At 40.7% G+C, this 19933-nt stretch overlaps 1 protein-coding gene across 2 annotated transcripts in view; it reads right to left on the bottom strand.

Moving 5' to 3' along the window:
* Nucleotides 1-3952: 3952 nt before the first annotated feature.
* The window catches only part of LOC131468064 (chemokine-like protein TAFA-2), a 72482-nt gene continuing 56501 nt past the window's right edge, over nucleotides 3953-19933 (bottom strand). For both annotated transcript variants that reach the window (XM_058641922.1, XM_058641923.1), the window contains 3 exons: nucleotides 12769-12918; nucleotides 8940-9064; nucleotides 3953-4911 (listed from right to left, as the gene is read on the bottom strand). In XM_058641922.1, coding sequence (XP_058497905.1) covers nucleotides 4900-4911; nucleotides 8940-9064; nucleotides 12769-12918 — 287 coding nt within the window. In that variant the 3' untranslated portion in view covers nucleotides 3953-4899. The remainder of the gene's footprint in view (nucleotides 4912-8939; nucleotides 9065-12768; nucleotides 12919-19933) is intronic.

The raw sequence follows: 19933 nt of genomic DNA, 5'->3' as shown, positions 1-19933 counted from the left end.
CATCACTTTTAAACAGAGGGATCCTGTCGCTTAGTAGCAACATCCATCACTAACAACAATCCCATGTTTGGATTCTGTCTCTCAGCATACTCTACTGAATGGTTCTATAACTTAAAGCTACATCAACCCTGCCTTACGATTATACTCAACATGACAGCACTCTCCTCTCCTATCTTGAGTAGAATTTCTCATCCGCTTGTCAAACTTAAAGCCTGACATGGATTAAAATATGCACAGAATAAGTAATATATACATAATCTGATTATAGAGGAGATATATAGTACATAAGGTCTAGTAGGCATTGTCGTGTTCCTGTGATCATTTTATGGTGATGTATGGTTTCCATTATCAGTGACAGACGTGGAACAGTTGTGGCTTTTGCATCAGGTTTCTGTGCGCCACTATTTGGGGTGCAGTTGAAGTAGATTTGAGGGAAATTGTTCTGACAGGGAAGCATATTTTTATGATGTAACATCACGGAGCTGTAATTCCTTGTTTTAAAGCTGGAGGAAACTTTCCTTGTCAGTATATTGATAGGCATCATTGCCACAGGGGAAGTGGATTTTGGAGGATGATACTGATGAGCTATAAAAACAAAAACAATCATTGGGGATGCTAGCACGTCACTGAACAAACCAGGAACTGCTAAAGGTGTTTTGTTGACAAATGTATGTATTAAGGAGGAACTCCTAATTTTACAGTCAACACAAACACTTGGCCACAACTCTGTTTAAAATAACCTCCCTGAACTTACATACTGCATATGTCAGTGATTTAGCACAACTCTAGTTTGAAAAGACAATTCTAATGTACAGGTGATTGCACTCCTCAACTTCCTTTAACAGATGGTTTAACAAAATGCTTTCTACCATTTAAAGGATCACATTCATTTCTGAAACTAAAACATCTCTGGGCTGAGTTTTTTTTTTTTACTGAATGTTGATGCATTTTCTTCATATTCGAGACAAGTAAATGAATGAATACCCAATAGGCCTGACTTGTTTTCTGTAACATGCATCAAATAATGGTGTGTTTGTGTTGCAGAACACAACCGAATAACAAATAAAAGTGGTATGAGGTTACCATGGAAACAAAGGCACCATGACATATACAATCCCAGTCATAAAGTTTGGGGAAAAAATGGCAAATTGTAAAGAGCAGAGCCGCAGTTGTTTATTGTGACAGAGAATCAGCACACTTGGGACATTAGAGCAGCAACAGCAGTGTGAATCGTTAAACACGTATTTCACTGTGTGTGGTTGAAGCAGAGGGAAGCAGTTAGGAAGTACTAATCAAGAGTCAGGTCATACTTACTGCGCTTTGTGTCCACGGAGAGTTTGTTCATAATGGTACCGACTTGTACATGTACATTGAATGGGTACTGGCCAACTTCCTTGTAGAATCTTAAGCACATTTCTGTGGTTATTGTCTACTTCATTGTCTCTTTTGACCAAAACAAGAGCATGCCACCAATTGGACCGGAATGTGTTGTGCAACGGTGATAATGCTAAGTTGGCACTGGAGGTCGAAAACAAAACAAAAAACGGTGAACACACAGACGAGGAAAGCATGACCTGACCCTAAAATAACCATGGTAACAGCTGTTTAACTCAAACACAGTCCAGGACAGTTTTATTCGATCCATCGTGCTTGGGAAATTAAATAACCCATGCTACTTACGTGGTGGATCAGTGGTATAGCGAGTCAGGTTGATTCCTGGCTCTACTAGTCTACATGCCGATTTGTCCCTGGGCAAGTCACTTAGTGCCACGTTGCTCCTGTGCTGGCAGTGTATGAATGGGTATGAAAGATGTCCATCCATCCGTCCATCTACCACTTTGTCCTCCACATGAGGGGGGTGCTGGTGCCAATCCCAGCTGACAATGGGCCGAAAGGCCGGGTACAACCCGGACAATGCCACATATAGAGTGTCCAATTTGCCTAATCCCTTCACCTTTTTGGTCTGTGGGAGGAAACTGGAGAAGTACGATTGAAAAAAAAAAGGAACTGCACATTAATAAAGCTGTTTGAATGTGTGAGTAAGTAGGTGAAAATGGGTGAACGGCAAAATTATAGTCTACAGCAGCTAAGAGACTAGTCTCCAAGACTAGAAAAACACTATATAAATACGGACAATTTACCATTTACCACACTGAGAGAGCATTTAACTGAGGTCTGCTGAAGACGTATTGCCTATCACAGGAACGCACACAGCTATAATGGAAACTGCCAGTGTTGTGAAAAGTCCTGTCCACCTACTGAGGACAGTAAGAACTATGTTCTGCCGGCTGACAGACAGCAGCTAGAAATGAGCCATTCACAACATTGGGTCAGTGACAAAGAGAGTGTTGACAGGACAGAGGGAAAGAGAGCGAGAGCTCTACAATGGGGCAAAACTGTTAAGTGTGACGTCTTCAATGTTGTAACGAGAAGTGTTTCCAACAAATAAGACTATGGCAGGCTGCCACAGTCAAAGGGAATTAGTGGGAAACACTGTGTAACAAGCATTAACCTTGTGAGGAGACTCCAGAACATTCACTTCTGATGAAATCACAGTAGTTTAGACTGATTTGTGTCACATGAAGGAGGAACTGCTGCCAGCTTTGGTCATGTGGTGGAAGGACAGTGAAAGACAACTGTTTTGGCGCTTTTCCTCTACAGAGTTGTAGCCCTGCATGGCACGGCACAACTCTACTGGGGTTTTTTAGCTTTTCCATTAGCGATAGTACTTGATACCTGGTACTTTTTTTAGTACCTGCTCTGCTGAGGTGAGCCTAAAAGTGATGTCTGATCGGTCAGAGAGTGTTGTCACTGGAGTCATGAGCTTGAAGTCCAACACAGGAATAAAACCAAACAATGTTGAGCTGTAGATCAGTTAAAAAGACTTAAAAATCCTATATTAATCTCCAATATTTAACAGAGGAGTCTGGTGTATTTAACGACAGCACTGCCTAAAGCCATGGACTGTGAGCTGCATCCCGACCTCTTCCACCGTATTGTAATTCAGTGACTGTGTCAGACGGAGTCATGCAGGTAATACTGAACTAATCTTTTTTAATTAACTGATTCTAATGATTAATATGTATACCGAAAACACCTGCTTTGCCCGTCACTAGTTTGTGTTTGTGTCGTGTAAAATAAGAGGAAAGAATCACATTGAATGCGTTTCTAAATATGAAGGGTTTTTTTTGTTTTTTTTACCCTTCTCCCAACAGGATTCTGCAACCATGATAGACAGTGATAGACAGATGCTTCATCCACAACTCATCAGCTTTAACAAAATTTGTTAAAGCTGATGAGTTGTTTGGTATCGCTGCTGTTTTACACTCACTATGGAAACACTCACCTGTTGATGCAAAATCCCCAGCATGCAGCCTCAGCCTCCTTCAGTCAATTTTGTTTAGCAGCCCAGTTTGTTTTCTGAGTCCTGGATAAACAAATGTCCCTTTTCTTTCAACCAGCCAATTAATGACGTGTCTCATTAAAGATTTTTCATATTTGGATATTTCTCTGTCATTGACAAAGCTGTTTATCTGAAGCATGAAATAAAAACATTTAGGTCTCAACATATGGAAAGGAACAGAAATAAATGAACTGTTGTTTACATTACATTTTCTGCACATTACCGACGCAGTAGTATAACGAGTCATTAACAAAAATAATAGCCTCATAAAACAAAAGGGCTCTTGTTTAGTAAAGCAGCTCATGTCATAGCCGTTAGAGCGCCCCCTGTTGGCACTGTGTCCATGTACACACAGATATTGACCAACTACATCAATGCTGCGGTCGATGTACGCCCTCTGTGACTATTACACACCATGTGAAGCCCAGTGAAATCAAACAGACATCATCAGTTAATTAATGAATGCATTTTAATCAGTTAAATTCTTAACGGCAATTAACCAACTAATGGTTTATCATTAACCTCCATAGTACATAGCACATGGTATTCTTGGAGTCTTGGAAACAAATGCAGAGATGTATGTTTTCTTTTGAAAGGTTTTATTCATTTCATATAATACTGACACATGTACTCAATAGCGGTTAACAGGCGTTTAAAAACACAGATATTAAAACCATTAGAGCGTCAATGTATTTTTAGCCCCGTTGATTCCATGAACCATTTTTTACACGTTTACATGTTTCAATATACCATAACATCTACTTGGTATTAGTCTAACCTCAACCTGGATTTTTTTTCCCTTTGTTAAAAAAACAGAACAAAAGAAAACAGATGACAAACAAACTGTCTCCTCATTTGAGAAAAAAAAAATGATGTGTGTTCAAACGGTTCAAGGTAAAATATCCGTATGGAGGTGAAATCAGAGAAAAGAAAAGGTTCAGGTCTGAGAAACAATTTGACAGCAGCAAGTGTGTCACATGTGGCACAGTAAAATGTGTGTATGTCAACCAGACTAATAAATGAGGCAGCCATTCTGGATTTTTTTTGTCACCATGTTTGTTGTACAGGATATTTGTCAAAAAATCCACATCCCCTTTATTCCCAGTATGCATATGGAACACAACTAAGCCATAGAAGAGAGATGAGGACTACAGAGTATTGTAAAGAAAGTTGTTGTCTTTTTTTTTAATCATCTTATCCAGTGTTGTTAAGGTCATAGTTCGCTTTGTTGAAGTTTGTAGTAGCAGTAAAGGATTGTGGGTGATGCAGACGTCTGCACTGAAAGACCAAGGACGCTCAATGGTGATGGCAGGCAGTAATATAGTCCTGTCTCTTCAGCCTCCATTTCTTGGATATCCTCAGAAAAATGAAACAGAAGTGGTTCCTCACTGAAGCCGTCGTGTGCGTTTCCTTACCACTAACAGGTCCATTGTGCTGTGTCAGTATCTCCACCACCATTCCCCCCCCCCAGTTCTTCTCTTTTGAGAGGGGGCGGACTATCGGGTCACCTGAAACAGTGAGAGAAGTAGGTCACTGAAAATAGTCCACAAAAAGTGAGGATGTAGCCTGAAATGTAAAGGTCACAGAGCGGCACCAGTGTCAACCTTTGCTTCTAAATAATGCACTGCGGCACTGCATAGCCCCGTGTATGGAAGTAATCGGAAGTGATTCTTGGAGCACAGATAGCATGGCTTGCGCAGTCTCTGTCTCATCTGGTCGGAGACTAAACAAGACACAGCTTGAATGGTGGAAGTCATCCCACAATGTCTCACCCTCCGCGACTGGCCTGCTGCCATGTAATTTCCTCTGTTTGTCGAGACACTCCAATCACATTGTCTCTTTATCTCATCGAGCTCCCCTTCCATTTTCTTCATGAAAGCCTTCACTTTTGGTTTGTATCAAACTATTATGAGACTTTTTCTACCAGCCAACAACCAAACAGACTCAAATTGCTGTCTAACTGCCAGTGCTTTGGCATGCAATAGACCAGACTCTCCAAGACACTTTCTCTGTATGCTTTTCTCGTATTGTGTGTCTCAGTGATTTCCCACATAACATGCCGTCCTGCCTGTATTTCCTCTTGAGGGAGTCGGGTCTTTTGTCCAAACCAGGTGCCAGCTAACACGGTGTGAAGGCCAGGCGTCACCGGGGAAGCTCAGAGGAGTGTTTCCTCTAAGCTGGCAGCTGAGACAGCTCTACTGTATCTACTCTCAGAGGCTCCAGGCCACCCTTCCTGGGCCTGTTCCCATTGCCTTCAGGCTTCTACTCCTGTGCCTGATCAAAGAGCCTGCAGGCGTTTATTGTCGTGCCAGTTCACTATGCACGCACACTGCTGCTGCTTCACTGTGCCAGCTTTGCTTAAAGGTGCAAAGTCGAAGTTGTTTTAGGTGTTCATCAGCTTGCCGGTATGCCTGTAAGTAGTGGTTTTTTGCCAATTAGTTAGTGGATTTGGGTATTTAGATCTCACTTTGCAAAAGCACATAAGCAGTGCTTGAGTGTCTTCTCTATGAGCCCACCAGGGCCCATTTTCTCTTGCTTATTCCACAAGTCTTTACAATATGCCCTAATGGCTACTCTGATGGCCACAAGGCAGATGTCCTCTTCACTCAAACATTACACACATAATCTTTACGAGTCGTTTACTCGCACAAGCGAAAACGATAGCAAGTCATTCATTAAATGGTTGGATCCTAGTTTGTGTTTTAAGATTGCTAATCTACGAGCTACAAAATGGACAGTAAACAGCACATTTTCAAGGAGCTAAATGAAAGTTCCTGAAGCAGTTCTCTGCAGTGACATGTGTAGCCGTAATGCTGTGCTCACGGGGGGCTAACAACAGCTGCAAGCAAGATCCCTGGGCTCCAGGCAAAACAGTGACAGAGGAGCAGTGTTTTACTCACGGACAAGATGCACAGTGTTGAGTTTTCACCCAGCTTTGGTCATGTTCCTGTTTGGCCTGACTGGTAAAAGTTTTTTTTGTTTTTTTAGTTTTTGTGACATTTTGTTGGAGTCTGTGTTGTGGTGGGAGCCGGTCGTTTGATCACATTAACAGACTCTTTACCTACGCAAACTTCAATAACTCACTCACTACTCACTGCTTCAAAAATGGTTGACAGGTGTCAGCCACTGACGCTGACCTGAGGCACACGGGAGCAAATCCAACCCAACTACATGTACATGTCGTATAAGTCAGTCTACAGGCCATTGTAGGCAATAGGGGAAGTTGCGGATTGTCTTGTAACGATCTTTTCATAAATTTAAAAAAAACGGTTAATGCATGAATGATCTTACATATAAAGATTTTGTATTGTTTGTGGGGGGGGGGGGTTTCTATCAAGGGGAAAGTGCTTTTCCGAGTATCTTGCCTTGAGAGGTTTATGGTACTTGCTGACTGCCACATCTGTTTAGTGTTGACGGGAGCTCGCCATACACGATGTAAATTATACATGCGCTACTGACACGTCTTGTCATTTGTTTGTTAATATGAGTATAAAACTGCACGGGCTGCTACATGCACGAGCGGAACAAGTGCGCGCGCACACACACACACACACGTATACTTGCTTTGCCGTCTATGACAGCTCAGTGGCTTGGCAGCCCAGCCGTGTCTGTCTGCTCATCCATATGATATTATTTGGCATTGATCGAGCTGTCTCCTATCCCTTCCCTCTCTCCTCCCTCTGCACCTCCTCCTCTCCTCCTTTGCTTTGCTCCCAGCCAAGAATAGAGAGGACAGCGTGTGCCAAACTCTCTTTGTGTTTTTGCCTGCTCTGTGTACTCACGCATAACAATAAGCCTCACACATCAGCTGACCTGCTTCAGTATTTCTGTTTCAAAGCATTAATCTTGTATCAACACTGCCATCAGCCCCTCCGCTTCACCTTCTGCTTGTTAGTTGTATTCCATCTTATCCATCCCCACCTGCCTGTTTCTTGGTATTTGATGTTCTCCATATGTGTGTGTGTGTGTCTCTCTCTCTCTCTCATCCTCTTTCTCTCTCACCTCATCGTCAATTTCAATTTACGACCGGGTCCTAATGGGACTATAACAGAACGTTCGATGATATCGATCCGGATGCCTGTGCATCTTGACCTCAGTGTACCACATCAGAGGAGAAGAAAAATCATCACTCTTTTCATCATCAGGCAAACACGTCCAAATTTTGCACGCGCACACACACACAACAGACACACACAGATCATTGATCAAAGCCTTGAATGCAAGAGACAGCAAATATTTGTGCTCTTTCAAGCTATGAGTCGATGATAAAGTGATGACTGGCTTTATCATCTAAAATCTAAGTGTTCGCTTTGATGTTGTCCAGGAACCTTTAAAATGCTTGATATCTGAAGCAGCAGCTTAATTATATTATTTAGAAATTATAGAAATCCTAAAATTCTAAAAGTCACTTTCTATTTCTGCTCATTACGACCACTCTGTTATTTCCTGCTTGTCTCACTTGTCTTTTATTTCTCTGTAATTGTAAGTGCAATAACTTGAGGAAGTTTGTTTACACTCATAAGGGGCTTAACCCAATTTGAGCGAGGAGGTGCTGTTGTGGAAAAAAGAAGGAAGACTGTAACTGGAGGGGGCGAGATCTATTTTGCTAGGTGAGCAGGGGAAAAAGTAGGCAAGGAATCAGCCAGGAGTGACTGTCTCTGTGTGTTTTCAGAGAAAGAGAGAATGTGTGTCCTAAGCTTTTCTTATCCCTCTCTTTTAACCAAGAAAAAGCACTCTCCCTCCTCTAACCACGCCTTCAATTAATTATTTAGCCAGAAAACAAAGGTCTGCACCCAGCCATGAATAATGGAAGGTGAGAAGGCAGAGAGAAGGATGGAGGTTTGAAACAGAAGCGAGTTGAGTCTCGCACAAATATTCCCTCCTATGACAGTTCAGAGTCTGCTCAGGTCAAGCCGCTGAAGGAAAAGCAACAAGTGCTGATGTGGACTGAGCAAAAAGATATATAACGTACATCCACACACAAACACAAAGACACAGAGATGCAGAAAAACTGAGGGAGAAAAAAAAAAAAGGACATGCACAAACTGCACATAGTGTATTATGGAGTAATCGAAGCATAAACACTATCCAAGGACAATTTTCACTGAAGTGTTTCCAGTGTGGTGAGTTGTTTTTGCATCGAGTCAGATGCCGTGCCAGTCAAATGCAGGGAAGCAGGGCAAGTGGGAGTGAAGGCAAGGGCGATGTTCTCGCTCTCTCTCCCTCTGTATGTGTGTGTGTGTGCTTTTTGCGCTTGTTCCTGTTCCTGTCTTTGTTTGTTCTTCTGACAATGTTTGATATTAGATCCAAGATGGGGCGGGAATACAAAGTAAAGAGAGGAATTGTGGAGCCGAGGCTATGGCAGAGAGGAGAAGATGAGGAGCTAGAAGATGTAACACCGTGGAGGTGGAAGTGGGTTATCCCGCGGTTTCTGATTGTATGCGTGTTTTCACATTTATAGGAGGGTTAGAAGGAGTTTGTGCAAGAAAGAGGGAAATAAGAAAAACAAACATAGAAGGGTAATGAGCACACCAACCTTTGTGGTCTTGACTTTGTTGCCTGTGCTGCAGCTCCATCCTGTGAGATCTGGGAGAACCTTGCACTCCTCACCTTCCATACATGGCTGCATCTGACACCACCACTTCTGGGCTACAATGGAGGCTGAAGGAGGAGAGAGAGATAGACAGAGTGAGGACAGCAGATATTTACTGAAGACATTTTTTTTTTTCAATCCGCACTTCCATGGGTTTCCCGACTGTAAATTTGTGACTCTTACAGCAATAGAAAAAACAAGAACATTATGCTCTCTAAGGAGAGTATTTTAAATCCAAAATATTACTGTATGTCTGTGTTTCATAGGCAATAGAGTCGTGAATTCAGTTAGTGCAGAAAGAATCATTAATTTTTCAGTTCAACAGAAAAAAAAAGAAAGGAGGGAACTACAGAACTGGAGGGACGATTTGCATGAGACAGCTGGGATATGTTGTGATCTTACAGAGTTTAGAGTATGTTTGTGTGAAGCTCATCAGATCAGATAAAAAAAAAAAATGAATTGCCTTAAGCAAACATCACCGAGAGATTAAATATCATCAAAAGAAAAACAATAAAGAACACCCGCCACAGTGAATGAAAAAATATGTGAATATGAAAAATGTTCTCAAGAATATACATATATATATATATATATATACTGTATACATATGTCTGTGTGTGTGTGTGTGTTAATGCCACCTGGCAATTTAAGAAATCCATTGCTTTGAAATATTGTATCAGTTATTTCCAGAGACTGGGTTATACTCCAAAGATCTGGAGAAAGAAGAAGCAGTAAAAAATAGTCAGAAACATTATGTGTGTGCAAATTTGCTCCTGCCACAATTTATATTGTGAAATGAACGATCTTATAAAGTGGGTCCCCGTCTAAAATATCTGGGAAAAACAACGCTATCGATCAGTGGTTCTCAAATATTTTATACCAAGTACCACCTTATATTGAAATATTGAGCTCTCGAAGTAACACCATGATCACCAACGTTAGAATACTGTGGTGGAAATAGACCGAGCAAAGTCACAGGAGGCAGATTTATTTCCAGTAAGATGATTTGCTCTCTCATCATCCTCCTCTTCCTCACATATACTTCCCTCACTGGTATAGTGAGATTAGATTAAGATGGAGCGAGAGATAAGGCAACTCTAATTATTATTATTATTATTTTGTTATTTGTTTCATTTTCTACTCACTCTGGTCCACCAAGTACCACCAGAGGCTGCTTGTTTACGTACCACAGTTTGAGAACCATGGCTATAGATAAAATACTTCTTTTAAATATCTATTCAGTCAACGTTGTACTTACTAATTCGTCCTTTGATTTATCCGAAATGTATTTTCTCTGGGTTCTCCAGTTTCCTTCCACTGTCCACAAACATGCAGAGGTTAATCGAACACTCTAAAATGCCAATAGCTGTGAGCGTGAGAGTGAATGCTTGTTCAGCTCTGTGTGTTGACCCTGTGACCTGTGACCCTCATGTGGAGGATAATGCGGTTGACAATGGACGGATGGATACAGCCGTATGATGTAAGTGTGTGTGTGTGTGTCTCTCATAAATGTTTGATAAAAACCAATGCAAAACCACTGTAAACAACAGTGCTGCAGACACGGCAGTCTGTGATTTCATCAAGTGCCACTGATCATAGCTGCGGGGGGGAGAATAACACAGATTCTTTTTTTTTTTGGACACAGGAACAGGATCCCGGGGGGGATTTTCTGGGTGCATGGGCACATTTTGTAAGAACTACTGCAAATCAAAGCTTGTTTATGTGGAAAAAAATCAGTAAACATCTGGGTCCACTGAATCATCCTGTTATTCAATGTCAACAAAGCAGCTCCACAAAGATAAGTCTGTCTGCAAATTATATTTGTTAAAGTTTTGTGTTTGACTGAAATACTAAACAACAGCTGGGCATTTCCTCGTGGAGTATTTTACCTATTCTGCCTCTAAATTAAAAAGCTGTTATACTTTTATGACTGGAGTTATTCGGCCGTGTATTACTTTCACTGTTCATAGCAGTTCAGCTTTCTGTTTCCTCTATCTTTATACTTTATTTGGGTCAGAATAGGCCAGAGTATGCATTTCATTACTTTATAAAATTGCTTGTGGGCGCAATAAAATTTTATGCCATTCATCATCTTTGTAATTCCCCTGAATTCATCACAAAAACATAATGGACAGAGGCTGCGTTTATAATTCATCAGGCTCCTGAAGTTACCAGCAGGAAACAGTGTTGGACACAAACACAGCGGCAGCCGGAGTGCGGATTCAGTTTGTCTGATTTTGTTTCATGCATTTCTAATCAGTGGCTACAAGGACATCTACAGTGTGTCGGCTCCAAGCACTCAGAAGTGCTACCACAGGAGTATTGATACCCATGTCTGCCCTGTTATTCATAAGTTTTATATAAATCTTCCGTACACAGGAGGAGTGGTGGAGGGAGCATATCAGCCGTGCACAGAACCTAGTTATATCGCTGCAGTTATTGCATCTGTTGGAATGCGATGTGATCTCACTTTATGAGTCAGCTGGTAGTTAAACAACTTCTCCTTTTTTATTTATCCTTTATTTACCCAGGTATGTCCCAGTGAGATTACTTTTCTTAGTGACCCAAGACAACATTAAAATTGAACTGGCAGATGTGTAAGCATGAGTAAGGGTGTTTTTCTCTCGCTGCAGACAATGAGGCAAAATATCAAATTATCCATGATCCATTGCAAAAAATATGGAATGATACATTTTGAGCAATGCAATACACTTTACACGTACCTGTGTGGATTAAAACCAATCTGAGACCAATGAGGACTGGATATTTATACTTCACAGACAACCCCCAGAAAAAGTACATATATTTACTGCTACACTAACACCAAACACAGGCAGTGAGAGACTAGTTCACTTTAGCTGTGTTTACACCAAGCCGTACAGTGCCAAGAAAAACCGATGCTTGATGTCCTCCACTGTTGCCCTTTGATGACTGTGTTTGCGTTCTCCTACTTCTTCGTAGGAATTATTGGCACCGCATTGGTGACATCAAGTTATTTACTGTTTGTAGCTGAGGCAGATATGTAAATATGGAAACACAAGCCATATCCGGGAGAACCGTTCCAAACTGCATTGTATCTAAAACTGCATTGTACGGCTTGGTGGAAATTAGTCTTAAGCTGTGTAAATCATACCTTGCCAATAAAATAAAAGAATAACGCAACATTGTTCCACCATGATGCCTTTAAAATTATACACAAATAGCCAAATACATGGCATGTTTAAAAATGCCCTTGTCCCATTCTTTTCCTCTTGTGGCCAGGAAGTGACTATTCTCTGTGGGCCAATCAGTGGACTGTAGGTGGGAGGTCACTGTGCTCTGTACCCCAACGGAAAGCTGCCAAAACGTGAGATTAGTTATTTACAACTTAGCCGGTCTTCTCTCATAAATTGTGTATCTGCAGTGACTGTGTGGTCTCGTGTCCCTGTGAATAAAGAGTAGGAGGAGTTGGGGTGAGTTGGAAGCAGCAGTGGGTACCAACTCGATCATTAACTCATCCTGTCCCATTGTTGCCTGCTGTACGTATTTTTACCCAGCACATGTGGCCTATATACGGTCATATCGAGGGTTAGGGGTATCATCGTACATTAAGATACTACTAATGATTTACGATGATGCTGCTGCCGCTGCACATTCTGCCTGAAGCAACACTTCTATAATTATTCACAGGAAATAATGGATTATCGTGAAAACACTGAGCACCATAAAAGGCACTTAAAAACACAAGGTGGGGTTCACACAGTGAGTCAAACCTAGACACGGTGACACGTACCATCCACGCAGGAGGGCATGGCCCGTGTGGTGCCGGCAACCTGTCCAGGGAAGCAGGAACATTTGACAGTCTGAGATCTCTCCTCAATCTTGTTCTTGTTGCAGCAGCGATGGGCGGCGATCACCTCACATGTCCCCGCCTTCACGTGCACTGTGAAGAAGAGAGACAGGCTTATATAGACCAGGCAAGCTGAATTGGTTTTTCCTTCTTTAATAAAACTTGGAATGCGATGTCAAAAAATAAACAATGCGAGTTGTCAGATAGGCATGTTGTGACCTCTGTATTACTTTCCTCAGATTTTCTGACTGATACAGACAGGTGTGCTTACAATTGACCAAACCAATCAGTATGGTGTCAAAAAATTAACACAGGATTAGTAAAGCTCCTAGTGTGTAACATTGCAACTTTTTTTTATGTTATTCTTCTGCCTATGTATGATCTTCACCCACAGAAATGATATAATATTATTTGTATGCCACATCATTCATTCACTCATTGATTCCTTGATTCTACCGCTTTATCCTCCACATGAGGGTCACAGGGCGCTGGTGCCAATCCCAGTTGACATAGGGTGAAAGGCAGGGTACACCCTGGACAGGTCACCAGTCCATCACAGGGCCACATAGAGACAAACAACCATTCACTCTCACACAGAGTTCAATTTCCCTAATCCCCAAATCTGTATGTTTTTTGGACTGTTTGAGGAAACCTGGAAAAAAAAACCATGCACACATGGGGAGAACATGCAAACTCCATGCAGAAAGGCCCCTGTTCCAACTAGGTCGCAGACCCGAGTCCTCTTGCTACAAATGCAACAGTTGTATGCAGCATCCTTCATCTGAAAGCAAAGCGTGAAGCATTTATTGCGTCAAACTGCTGAACGACAGGGATTTAGAGCAGTGGAATTCACTTCTGAAACTCTTTTAAGACGCTTCTTTGTGTTTTCAGTCATACGCAAACCTGTTGGCAGTTGTCTCCCTTTTAATAGCGATGTCGCTGTTGCCTCTGTCTGTCTCGACATAAATCAAATGGCGGTCTGCGTGCAGCGTGGCGCTGTCACCACATACACAAAAACAAAACATTGCTCTACTGAGAAGCACTGAGAAGGTTGTGTGGAGCTTAATCATCATTGCGTGAACTCAATTGACAATGGTTTGAATATAACTGATGTTTGTTAATATTAAACAGTTTTAATTGAAAGCGTAACAGGGACCTGATTAAAACACAGTGATCTGACTGTACTGTATACAATTACACATGAGAGTTGGTTGCAATAGTAATGAAAGATGGATACGGGAGGCGATTTCACTTCTTCTATAGCTGACAAGTTGTGTGTAATTATATATACACACACACACACAGGCTTCAAGCAAACAGCCATGTGGTTAATTAACAAGTCCACCCCGAGCACAGACGTCCCCTCGAGTGAGCAAAGGGAACAAAGAAATTGCTCTACTTTTGAAGATTTGTGATGTCAACACACGGCCCTTCCACAGGAGTCTTTCATCAAATACATGAAAATGTCAAGGACAAACAATAAGCCCTTGTCAGGATCTGTGTGTGTGTTTGTGTGTATTAGTGTGTATTTGTTACCTCTTTATCACCTTATCTGTCATAAACACCAACCTTCTCAAGACCAGGGGACCAAAACCTGGTCCTAATGAGACAGAACTTAAAGGAATACTTCACAGATTTGCATTTAGCTTTGTATTACTAGAACAGGGGTAGTATTTTTGAAAAATTGTGCTTCCCAACCTCAGTTTCCCCTGAGACGAGATATATCTTCACGGGACCTCATTCCCAGGATGTAAACAGTGTCCGCCATCTTTGCTAACAGTTATGCTAACAGGACCAAGTGTCACTGGTTGGCACGTCACAAAGAAAAGAAGGAATTTTCTCATCTCAGGGGAAACTGAGGTTGGGAAGCACAATTTTTCAAAAATACTACACCTATTCTTAGAATACAAAGCTAAATGCAAATCTGTGAAGTATTCCTTTAAGTTTAGGGCTACGATTTGAAGTGTGGTTAGGTATTAACTGGTTATGTTAATGCAATTTAGAGTGGCCAATTAACCTCTGCAGAAACCAAATTATCCATACAGAAAACCTACGCAAGCACGGAAAGAACATAAAAACTGAACCCAGGTCATTTTGCTGCAAGGCAACATTGGTAGCCACTACCCACCGTGTGACCCGACAATGTACTTAGATTATAATTTTCAATTGTGGATGCGTTCAGATATGCCTGACTTTGTGTGCCGTTTATGTCAGTGTACTATATAACTTTGGTTCGTGAAAGCAATTGTTGTGTTGTGGCTTTTCACACAGTTATTGAAAGTTTCTGCCATTTGCATTACAAAAGAGAACGCCCACAATGTAACAAAGGGTGCACACTGCATGGCAATGAAAACCAAAGCAGCAAACAATGACTCTGCTCTGACTGAACCAGATTTGAATGTGAGGAGAGCCGAACTGAAAGACCTAGTATGAATATGTTCAAAAGACTAACAGAGATGTGAAAGGTTCTTAAGTTGCTATACTTCAGAAAATGAGAAAGCAATAAGTCACTGACTCAGCCAAAACCCAGTCAATTAATATCTCAGTGAAAAGTGCAGTGTAGTCTCCCACCATGTTTCCACATCCTGTGAAGTGATCTGTCTTCATATCACAGCCGTCCATTTCAACACCGACACATTTTGGCCACCAAAGAGCTTTGGATGGATGAAAACTTACACTGATTATACCACAACAATAACACACGTAACTGGCTTTAATATTGTGCCGATTGTTTGTGTGGTTTTGACTTTGTCAGACCAATAAGTCGGTCGAGAATGACCTCCTTAAAAAAAAAGGATCAGAAAAATCTGTAATTTGAGGACATTGTTGAGAATTTTCTTTTTAGCTGCAAGAAAAAGAAGAGAAAAAAGAAACATTTTGGACTCTCCTCTGGGACCAGCCTCAGGGTCAATGGGGAACAAATACACTGGAGTGTAATTATTAGCTGGAATGCTGTGAAATTACTTGTGGACATTAATAGTCTCCAGAGAAAACACCTTATTGACTGCAGAGACCCTTTGATCTTTTCCTTGTTGACACACCCAGTTGATATGATGCCTCACAGCTACGTGACCTTTACTTAGGTGTGTGTGTGTGTGTGTGTGTGTGTGTGTGTGTGTGTGTGTGTTTGTGTGTGTGTTTGTGTGTGCCACATGATCACACTGCTATAGAAAACAAATTAAATGTGAGTTTGCCTCAATTTTCTTCCTATTTTCCATCATCTCGAGAAGATAAACTTTGTTTTTACATCTTTCTGATTTCCTCCACATTATCAGTATCATTGTTATTATTGTGGGATTTGTATAATTTGATTAAGAATCCTTGGGGGGAATAATAGAATATTATCTATTTCCTTCTACCTTCCATTCTTGTGAACATCAAATTTGAATATTTTTGTGTTTCATCACTTATTGATTATTGTGTGCATAAAATCTCAGAAAAACGTTAAAATTACCATTATCATATTCAAGATCTTTCTGTACACGGAAACTTATTTTACATTCTATAAATGTTTTATGGGACATTTGCTGAGAAGGAAGTATTGAGTATTGTTCGTGAATTTCCTCCAGCATCTGTCATAAAAACGAGAAAACACAAACATTTTAGAAATCTTTCAAAAACATAAAACTATACATTATTGTTATCGAAATTAATCAAGCATAACATTAATCCACTAGAACGAATATTTATGTTCAGGAATGCAAGTAAATAAGTATAATTTAATTTGTATATATATTATAATTTGTCTTAATCAAGAAATAATAATGTGCCAATAGGTCTAATACTAACAAAGATCACAGTGAATTCTTTCTGTCAAAAAAACCCGAAAACATTTGCAAAACTAAACTTCTGCAGTGGGCCAAAATTCATGTTATGGCCTTTGGAGCTTTACCTTTATTTATTCACAACAACAGGCTGCCTCTTGCCTGCTCGTCCTCTTTGCACCAGCGTAATTGACTTGCTTTCTTTAAATATTGGTTGTTGTGGCAACATGTTTGGCAGACACTCGGCTCAGGAAAATCAACAGACAGAGTGGAAAATACCAACCCCCACTGACATACACACACACACACCCCCTGGCCCATATTTAGGCTCAGCACCTGCAGTCGTAATTGACTCAGCATTAGTAACAGCGGCAGTGCAGTAAGCTGAGCAGGAGCAGACGGGTAATGAGGAGGCAGGGGTGAGATTTTTACTGGAGGAATGTAAGAGTTCATTAAGGCTTGATTACACATATTAATGTTGATAGGTGGCAGTACATTTTCTCAGAATGCACCACATGGTAAGATAAATATGAGCTGGAGCCACGCGACACTGCGGCTGACTGATTATCTCGGTGTTGCCTTATATTGTGGATAAAGTATCGACAGCAGGCCGTCTTGCTTCATTTTATGCGCACACTAATTTGCAGCGGGATTGTTGCCTATTAAAGCTTGTTCCTTGAAAAGTTAATTTGACAACTTTAAAACCACTGCTGCTGCTGCAGCTGCCAGACAGTAAGTGTTGGTCGTAATGTTTCAAAATCAGCGGCTCAGACAGCAGAATTTATGTGAAACTGAGGCCCCATAGAACAAAATTGTATGGTTATCATAGTTGGTGGTATTCATTTTTTAAATTATTATTTTTATTATAAAATTCAGACAGGGGCAGTCATTGTGCCTGATGTTTGGCTGTGGTTCAGACTTATTATCTGATTTATTGATCTTTAATCATCTTAATTATCTTAAATAAGATAAGAACTACATGGCTACACTCACTCTCTTTGGATTCGCAGTATGAAATCCTCATGTAGATGGCCTCCCGCTCAATATTAACTTCAATATGCTCTTCTTCAAAACAATTGTGTTTGAAGTGGATAGAAAGTGGATATTGCACATTATTTTGAGAGCATTCTGGAGAGTCTTTCTTTCAGTGACAGAATGTGGGGCGTGATGGAAACAGCTGTAATTCACCAGAGGTCCATCACTTTGTGTTTTTCTACGGCCTTTGCTTATCTTTAGAAATCAGGGCAGCAGATATGATATGATTTCTTTTTTTTTTTTTGCCCAATATGTCGACCAATTTCCTTTTTTTTGTACTCCATCTGATAAATGTGCAGCTTTGGTGTAAAGGTTTTATGATAAAAACAAAATGTATTTGTCTGTCTACAGTGTAAATGTTGTGTACCCACTGCAGTGCAGTTATATATTGTAAGTAAAACTTGTTTATCAACTAAATATTAAGCACATTAAATAAAAAAAAGGCAATGCAGTCTATGAGTTTTAGCGACTTAGCTGTCTTCATCACGTGTAATATGTAGTAACTGTCCAATTAATTAAGTAAGAATCTGCCAATGCAAATATCGGCCCAACCAATTAAGCATGGTAATCTATGCTCCACAGCTAACCTGCTCTTAAGCAGGGTCAGTTGTTTCAATCAGTTGATATCTGGAAATACAGAGCCACATTATGTAGCATGGACAAGAGGGATAACAGATAGTATAAAACATCATTTTATACAACAGGCTTTTACCATCTGAATAATACAAATGAAATACTGAGGACATAGAGTATCTCATGATCCCTGCACATTATGATCTTACATTTATATTTATAGACTCCTGCAAAGTGAATTCACAGTTAAACTGCGTCTTCAGATGCTGTTGACAACAGCCTTATACCGTCAGACATTTACTTACTACGCGACATATAATGCAGCGTAACATAATGTCTCAAACTTACTGCACATAAATGATAAATCACAGTGTAATTAATACAGTGGAGTTTACACGCTATGATGCCTCTCAGTGCCTGGGAGGAAAGTACACTTTCCACATACATCTGTGCATGTGTACAATTCATTTGTTTTGTATTTGTTTTTATTCAACTAGGAAGTCCCTTGAGATAGAAAGCTCTTTTTTTACAAGGCAGGCCTCACCATTTACGGTTCTGTTGAAATAATACAAATACAACACGGAATAAACTGTTTCACTAGGGTCCTTCACACATCTGTACAGGAGGAGACTGTGTGTGTGTGCGTGTGTGTGTGTGTATACAGTGCTTAACACATTTATTAGACCATCAGCAAAAGCCACACCTGCCCTAAATGAACAGCATTGGTAATTATCAAAATCATTTTTCACGTTTCTGTAATGGTTAATACACCAGCATGCAGAAGCTCTTGAACCGAAATTATATTTGTTATGCTAAAATATAATTGTTATTGTAATCCATGAATTCGTATATATATATATATATAGATATATAAAGTATAATACACACTACATATGAGAGAGAGTGAGATAAGCTGTGTGGCGCTGATATGTTAATTATAGGGAATCAAGCAGGAGGCTACCGTCTTCAGGATTTAATCACTAAGAAAACAATAAATACTATGGTAAATTAAGCATTTGTAACACACAAAACACAGAGATGTTACACACAAAGATGTTCTCTCTCTGTGCATATGTGTGTACACTGCTACAACAACAAACAACCCAGTGTGAACACAGAAATGTTACAACCTCCAGACATACAGTATAAACCCTTGCAATGGACTTCCTCACGGCGTATGTTTGGGTGTGTGTGAAGATTAATAAAACTGGGCTACACTTAAGAAAGTCTTCTGTTCTGTGAGACCGCACCTCCCTCCATTTAATCACTGCTGCGTACCTTTCATGCTTCATCCGTCCATTTCTCCCCTGTGTTTGTCCCCCTCCTCATCTCCTCCCTCCAGTTCACGTCGTCCCACCACTGTTTCATAAATGACCCCTCCTTTCTCAATCAGTCCTGGCCACTGCGGCGCCTCATTTTTCTCGTGCTCACTCGTTCTCTTAGCTCTGCACAGCAAACTCAGCAGGGTGGCAGACCATTATCCTCAATCACAGGCTCTAAATCGGAACATTTTTACACCATCTATTGTGTTCTCCTCTCTCACCTATTCTCTCGCTCTGTAAGAACCTCCAACCCGTCTCCCTTCATGGTATGAGGACTTGTTCCCACCACCTCTCTTAACACAGCAGTGGCTCTTAACCCCATTTAGTGAGGATGATGTTCTACTTACTGACAAACAAATGGACATGGGAGTGTGTGTGTGTGTGTGTGTGTGTGTGTGTGTGTGTGTGCTTGTT

Source organism: Solea solea, chromosome 11, assembly GCF_958295425.1.
Source record: "Solea solea chromosome 11, fSolSol10.1, whole genome shotgun sequence".
Taxonomy (NCBI): Eukaryota; Metazoa; Chordata; class Actinopteri; order Pleuronectiformes; family Soleidae; genus Solea; species Solea solea.
This window is presented reverse-complemented; position numbering and strand designations above follow the sequence as displayed.